This window comes from Lactuca saligna, chromosome 9 (assembly GCF_052625555.1).
Source record: "Lactuca saligna cultivar CGN05327 chromosome 9, ASM5262555v1, whole genome shotgun sequence".
Lineage (NCBI taxonomy): Eukaryota > Viridiplantae > Streptophyta > Magnoliopsida > Asterales > Asteraceae > Lactuca > Lactuca saligna.
In genome coordinates, this window is record NC_136425.1 from 132,252,367 (window position 1) to 132,260,327 (window position 7,961).

Sequence of the window (7,961 nt, forward strand, 5' to 3'; positions counted from 1 at the left end):
AGCGTTGGTGATGTTCTCAACATATCACTTGTGCTTCTTAAGAGGTTTGTGCGTCTGCAGTTCGGTTATAGGCTCATTAGAGACCCCAATGTTTGTTTTATTACACATATAGAATTGAAATAGGATTTATACGTGGTTTGTATACTTATACAAGTTGAGATAAGATTGTATATAGTGAGAATGATTTGCTTATAATAGATAAGTGTCAATTAATGGATTAAGTGGAATATTACTTAATAAATCCTTCGACATGTCTTTTTATTGTTTATAACCTTACAACTAATAAGTTATCTACATAAAAAAACATTTTTACTTTCATGGGATTGGGATTGGAAGGAGATAAACGATTTCTTTTTTACTTTTTGGATTTGGAAAAAGTACATTTTATTTTATACAAATGGATATTCAAATATATTTATATAAAATATATTTTTGATCATAAAACTACACAGTATCAAAATCTGTAGAACTCACCAACAATTTTATTGACATATCTTTAAAACATATATTCTTAGGTAACTAAAGAGTTGCGGTTTCTTTCTCAGATTATGGATTAGATTATGGATTCCCTAGTTTGTACTTTTGATGTTGACAACGTTTTATCACAAATGTTTTTATCTTTAAGGAAATGTATTGACATTCTTTTATTATATATATATATATATATATATATATATATATATATATATATATATATATATATATATATATTAAATGTGGACATTTTTTAGGAATAATATCGGTTTGTCGGTCATTTTATCCCCACATCTGTAGGTAATCGATCCTTCCAGTTTCTTCCTTCCACCATCCTTATCCAAATCTTAGCGACTCCAAAACCCAGATTGCAGGTATGAGATGTTGCTAACCCATCGTCACCCACCGATATGTCTCTTGGTTTCTCCTGATCAATCACCGAGAAATCAACGAGGGGAGGCCGACAATTTTTACCTGCGATGGCAGAAGCTGCGACGACGGCAGATGGAGGTCGGCGGCGGCAGCAGCAACAACTACACCCAACACACTTATCACTTTTGTTTCGCACGCACAAACCTCGATTTTGCGTTTTCTGTTTCTTCTATACTGTCCTGAATCAATTGCTGGCATATGATCTATGGAAATCACACCTCAATTTCGTCAATTTCGTCGAAGTCGAACCACCATAGCAACGACGACTCACCGACTGCTTCTTCGTTATCGGTTATGTTTGCTTTAATCTACAGTTGTTTTCCTCGGGTTGCGGATCATAGTCGACACTCCAGGTATGCCGTCTTCTCCAAATTCTCCCTTTTCTTTCAATTGTTTCCTCTGCGACGCATGTCTTGCTGTTGGTGGGGTCTCGATTCCTCTATGATGACCACCGGAGAATGCAGTTTCGATTAAAATTGGTTTTCGATTACCGTCACTGACTAGCAGCAGGAACAAGAGCCGACGTCGGTCTCTTCTGATTTCAACATCTATGCCTGATTCTCCTTCTGTCGCCGCTTCGTGAATCCAATGGTAATTTTTGAAAACACGATCATATCTATTTCAATCACATGAATCAAACAGACTATTAGAATGGTTGTGTATTGTATATTGAAATCTATAAAGAATCAAAACAAATTCGTTGTACAAAATGTTCATATTTCTATATGATGTACTTTCTGTATCGTTTTATGTTTCATTGTTCTTCGTTTTTGGTTTAGTGATGAGGAAGATCTGTATTACAGGGTGAATCTACATGAAGATGATTTCTTATTGTTTAGTGTGCGTCTTAGATGAAAACACGACCATATCACTGATTTGTAATGAAAAGAAGTTGACCAAAGGTCTAATTCTTAGATGAAAACATGACCATATCACTGATTTTATTCCATGTTTAGTTTGCAAAATCACATCTAGGTCAAGAGATACACGGGTCGGGCTGTACTTTGCCTATATCATTATATGAGGGGTCTTTCCCCTGTTCCTCAGAAAATCCCAAATTTTAGTGGAGAGGCAGATGGCTGTCATGGAAGATTCGAAGATAATGAAGTCAAACTCTTCATCGAGAGCTGCCAATCCGACCCTTGGTATTTCTTGCTTACATGTGACAGGTATGAATTCTTCAACTCCAACTATAGTTTTCTTTTCAGATTTCTCTCTATCATCCTTGCTACTATGGAAAAAATACAGTCTCAATCAGATAACTACAGATCTTCATCGTCTTCAGCAACCAGTCCTGCTAGCAGAGTACCATCAAGTAACTTTTTCTACTTAAGAAAACTAGGTGCTTTAAGACAACCGATTTCATTTGAAGATTCACCTTATTGGGAAGAATCAGATGTTGAAGTTAGGGTGGAAAAGAGTGGCGATGGTGGTGACTCCATTAACACTGCCACCACCCCCATCTCACCATCTCTTTCAAAGCTCAACAGTGGCTCCATGCCATCTCCACCAGACCACCACTACCACAAGGTGCAGTTGTCGCAAGAAAGATAGCAGGTGCTACTATGGTGTGGAAGGATTTAACAGTTACTATAAAAGGAAAACGAAAAATACTCTGATCGAGTTATAAAAAGCTCAAATGGCTATGCTTTACCTGGAACAATGACAGGTATTTAGTCAAACTTTAACAATTTTTTTTATTTCCAATTTTAGATTTGTGAAATTTAACAATTTTTCATTCCCCTTTAGGAAGGTTGGATGATTCAGCTAAAACATATGGTGAAGTATTCATCACTGGAGCAAAACCAAAATTGCAATATGGATCCTATGTAAGTTTTCAAGATTTCTTTAGTATGATGGGATGGAATCAAATCAACATTTTAGTTGTAAAATCAAGATATTTATGTTGTGGGACCTGATTTTTCTAACAAACTTCTTGTGTTATTGAAAGAGATTTGTTGAGAGAAAAAACACACTAATCGGATCATTAACAGTTCGCGATTTTCTTTACTACTCAGCACTCCTTCAACTTTCTGGTTTTTTTATCAAAAGAAAAGTGTTGTAGACGATGCAATTCTTGCCATATCATTAGGTGACTATGCAAATAAACTCATAGGTGGACATTGCTACATGAAAGGCCTTCCAAGTGGCGAAAAAAGACATGTCAGCATAGAAAGAAAGCTTCTAATGAGGCCACAAGTCTTATTCATAGATGAACCTCTTCACCAACTTGGCAGGTCAAAGATTTTACCTTTTTTCCCTTACTCTCAATACCCTTTTGTGGAATAAATCAGTAAACACCAAATTGGTGGACTTTTAATTTGAGTGAGTGGAATACCCAATTTTTGTGTTCTTTTAAAAAAAAAAGAAAAAAAAATTATTGGTTAGGGTTTGTGTTGAATCTGTGCATTTTGTTGTGGTCTTTCTAGATGCATTTTGTTTTGTTTAGGTGGTTTGAGACTTTGAGTGAGTGGCCCCTGCAGTGGGTCCTTTTAAGGGTACTGTTCATCATTTTTATGAAATACATAATAACTTTTCTTTTAAGTTTCTTTCAGCTTTTTAGATATTAATAATTAGAACTGCAATCATATATTTTATTAATATTAAAAAAACAACTTTTTAAGTCTTTTGAAGGAATCAAAATCCCATATATGTATATCTTTACGTATTACTCAAACATTCTTTTTGTTCCAAGACGAATGGATATTATCACACTATAATAACCTGAAAGGTATCCAGAATCATAATTTTTTTACAAGTAGGTTATAATTTATGAGTTGTTTCAATCTAACAAAAATATAATGACTTTCTACTGTCACATTAATGAACCGTTATTGTCTTCAATCTATACTATTTGCCCTAATTTCAATTGGTTGGTAGTTGGAACAGAAGAGGCTTTCACCACCACTGCCCACCACCGTATACGTTGCAGTGCCCTGGATGTTATACTCAGATTTGAAGGAAGGATAGTATGATAGTGGGAGCATATCTTTGGTTGTTATCTAATGAGGGGCATCCTTTTTAATGTTATACACAATAGTGGCAACTCTTTAGATATCAGAAGACGTTTAAGGATGGTTGCCGATGTTGTAAGGTTTTTTTCCCTCAAATATCAATTATCAATTTTTACCTTACAAGTTTTTTTTTTTTTTTTTTTTTTTTTTTTTTAAAACCAACTTATTATTATTATTTTTTGTAGGCGAGAGGTATGAACTATGTATGCAAATACACCATTATACTTTCGATTTTTTTATATGAAAAACTACCTGATTAGAGTAAAACACATTCATTTTTTTTAAATAACTAATAAATATAGCAATGAACTTTCATTTTTTTTGAACTACCCATAAATATCATTCAACTATTTTTAAAACTGACACTGTGATTGGGGCTTTACCTGTGTCTGACAAAATAATTAAGGTCAGGAAAGGAACATGCTGTAAGGATAAAGCGAGAAAATGACATGTTCCCTTTGTCAATTTATGTTTCTTATCCCTCCTAACAAGCTACCACTTGACGGTGTGAACAAAATAATTTGCTTTTAGTTTTTAGGATTTATTTGATGATTCAAAGGGTGAAAAGGTTGTTACCTGTGGATTCTTGCCGGTTGATAGCGAATCGAAAGCTTTGGTTTATTTTAACCATAGGTATGACATGGATCTTTGCATGAATTTATCTATAACAGCAACATACTTTCATTAACATAATCTTATTTTTGCACGTGGAAATAAAAGAAATTAGTCATTTTAAGTTGGGTTTCGGTTTTTCAGGTACTTACATTTTTTACAGCTTGTTGAGAGGATAGCAATGTAATTACATTTTTTAACGATAATAGCAATTTGTTTGTATAATTTTTACAGTAATAACAAAGTGCTTAAATTTTTTTTATTGACTGAGTGGAAGCTTCAAGTAATTCTTAATTTGATTAGCGATACAAACAATTGGCAGATCCTCAAATAATTCAATATTTTGAGAAACATCTACTAAGACCATGATTTCCATTTCCAAGTGGTTGGATGGATTGCAGAAAGTGCATGACAGGGTTCAACCACCGAATGCTAGCGATTGGGCTCTTTTAATCAGTTCTCATTTGGTGAGCCATTATGAGTTTTTTATTTGCATAAAATATATTTATTCACTTTTTCTCTTCATTTCTGTCATTATTGACCTACAAAACAGCTGCCATGTTCGATTTTCTCAGTTGGGCATTTTTCAATGAGTTGGCATTTCACATGGCGACTGAAATGGTCACATACGTGTGTAAAAGTGTCAAAAACTGTTGTTTTTAAGTGTCCATAAGTATAGCACATGCTTGTGTGGACATCAGATGCCACATCTTAAAAAATCGTTCATGTAAGCAAATCAAAGTTGCTAACCGAGTTTTCCTGTTGCTGATTTTTTTTATCATCCTCCACGTATTAAGGTTGGAACTCATTTGGTACAAGGACCCAACAAATGCAATGACAATTAAGTAATTACATTTTTTTAAAAAAAATTACATAAGGGGCAAAATATTAATTGAGTATGGTACAGGGACCAAAACCGTTACCAAAGTCTCTAATAGGGATCAAAATTATAAAAAGTTCTATATAGTTGTCGCATCTTACTTTCTTTTTATTAATTAGAATCCTACCTAATTATAGGATTTGGAGGCATTTTATTTGATCCGTGGAATCCGGCTCTCCAGTTCCATCCCATCAACCAAAGGATAAACCCATGAAATATATATTTCGATAAATGGCTTATCCGACAACAAAAAAATTATCCATGACGAAACAATATTACTGCCCAATAACAATACTCAAACTATAAACAAATAGTTGATCAAATAACATTTACAAAGAACAAACAACGAAAAAAAATTGTCGCATCCGACCCCCGCAACGCGGGGGTTCCCCACCTAGTTTGTAATGATGTAAGACACGTGTATTTAGTATTGTAATATTTTATTATTCGTATACTGCTTATTATATGCTTTGTTTGTGATCTATTCATTACATTGCTACGCCGGCTGAGAGTGTGACAAATTGGTATCAGTGCCTTTGTTATAGAGAACTAATATTTCCCCTAGGGTCTACGGTTATACCTTAGGAAAATCACTTTGTTTACGTTTAATCCTTTAAACATACAAATAATTAAGTATTATTAAATAATAATACATGATAAATATAAGATATAGAATTTTGAGTATAAACCAAACTCTATGATTAAGAATATTTTCCCTAATATAAGAACAAACTTAAAAATCAAGATTTTAGATCGAATACCCAACGAAGTTTTATAATACATAGGTTGTGCAACCATTAGACCTAGTTTGCGCACCTAAGTTTTATTATGGACCAACCACATGTATTGTCTAACTTAAGTATGGTAATTGATAGACTATAATCCTTGGAGATTTTGTAACGTCCCAAAAATAATGACATGAAATTTTCGTTTTTAGATTAATAAATCGTTAATACATATAATTTCCATAAAACCAAGGTAATCAAGATTTAGCAAAACATCATCGAATCAGAGTAAATCACAGAATGCGGAAACATGTGGGGTGTTCACTGCAATCATCCCGAGCTCTTCCATTTGAAAACCAAAGTACCTGAAACATAACTGAAAACCGTAAGCACAAAGCTTAGTGAGTTCCCCAAGATACCTCATACTATACATAAAATCACATAATGGGCTCCGCCCGCTCGGCATCAACCCCCACTCAGTAAACAAATTTGTCAGTTATCAGTCCCCGCCTGGCTTCGGGCCCTGTCCGGTATAAGCATATAAACATATAAACATGTAACCATAAAAACACATAACACACGCCATAATCACAGAGATAAATAGCATACAGACTAGCCTTCAGGCCCCGCCCAACATCGGGTCGTACCCGGTAATCATAAAACACATACAATAACTAGCATACAATATACTCATCAGACCTCGCCTAGCATCAGGCCCCGCCTGGTAAACATAAAACACATAATGTGACACCCCGAAACCAGAACGGCGGAAACGTTCGGGGGCGGAGAACGTCATATACAGTATCATAACAAATGAATAGTAAAGAAAGTACACACAACCATCATATACATAATTTGAAAAGTTTACATGATTTTAGTATTAGATATTTGCAAAAGTCAATTACAATATGATGTCCAAAAGATTAAACTAACACCTGAGCGTAAGTCTTCAAAAGCTGTTGCTAACCTGGTTTAGCAATTTCCTAATAATACAAGTTATTTCAAAGAAAAACTAACACCGAGACCTTCAATTTCTATTTATAGGGAAAATTTCTCATTTTCCACAACATGAAAAGTACTTTCACGCTGTGGGCTTGATCGTCACTACATGCATCATCGTAAGTTGGGTCTGGCAGGCTCCAGGAGGTGTCAGAAGACATGCCACGTCGTGACCACTGATTTCACGTCGTGGTATCTAACAGTCTTGGGGTTCCGCGCCCCGAACTTCATAAATTCATAACTTTCGCATACGAACTACGTTTTCGACGTTCCTTATATCAACATGAAGCTGAGATTACGCTCTACAAGTCTTGTTTAGGCATCGTCGGCTAATTTTGAATTTAAATTTTATTATTTTTATTTTTAGTAGGTCGGGACACGAAAACTCCGTCAAAAGTCCATAACTTTTTCATCCGACGTCCGTTTTCATCTATCTTTTTACCGTTGTATAACTATTGTCCAGATCTTCGGTTCTTGTTTAGGTTGCGTTGGCTAAAACTCGCTCAATCTAATCACATAAGATAATTATATCTAATAAACTCTTTAAATTGCACATTTTACTAAGTTATCTCTCTCTCTCTCTCTCTCTCTCTTGAAGTGGAAAAGACCAATTTAGCCCTCCATGGTTTCCTGAAGACATGGTTGACCAAACTCTAAGTCAACAGAAGTCAAACTCGAATCAACAGTCCATGTTGACCCTACTCATCGAGTGAACTTATGGGACTCGACGAGTCTGCTCGCCATCCACAGAATCACTCAAAGGTCTGGGTCAACTCCCCGAGTTGACCCGTCAACTCGTCGAGTTGTTGTACGATCAAAACCATC

General features: G+C 35.0%; 1 protein-coding gene across 27 annotated transcripts; it reads left to right on the top strand.

Annotated features, from left to right (window-relative positions):
* Positions 1-731: 731 nt before the first annotated feature.
* Positions 732-5,864, top strand: LOC145017933 (ABC transporter G family member 3-like). 27 transcript variants are annotated; one of them, XM_078975877.1, is made up of 6 exons: positions 732-2,075; positions 2,155-2,575; positions 2,660-2,735; positions 2,925-3,143; positions 3,787-4,553; positions 4,677-4,794. In XM_078975877.1, the coding sequence occupies exons 2-5, from the start codon at positions 2,569-2,571 to the stop codon at positions 3,863-3,865; spliced, it is 381 nt and encodes a 126-aa protein (XP_078832003.1). In that variant the 5' UTR covers positions 732-2,075; positions 2,155-2,568; the 3' UTR covers positions 3,866-4,553; positions 4,677-4,794. The 27 variants fall into 27 exon arrangements, 4 of the variants coding, with proteins under 4 accessions (XP_078832003.1, XP_078832004.1, XP_078832002.1 ...); XM_078975878.1 differs by having other exon boundaries at positions 2,192-2,575; XR_013666721.1 differs by lacking the exon at positions 4,677-4,794 and adding exons at positions 4,855-4,999; positions 5,086-5,259; positions 5,550-5,864 and having other exon boundaries at positions 732-2,575; positions 2,656-4,553.
* Positions 5,865-7,961: the final 2,097 nt, after the last annotated feature.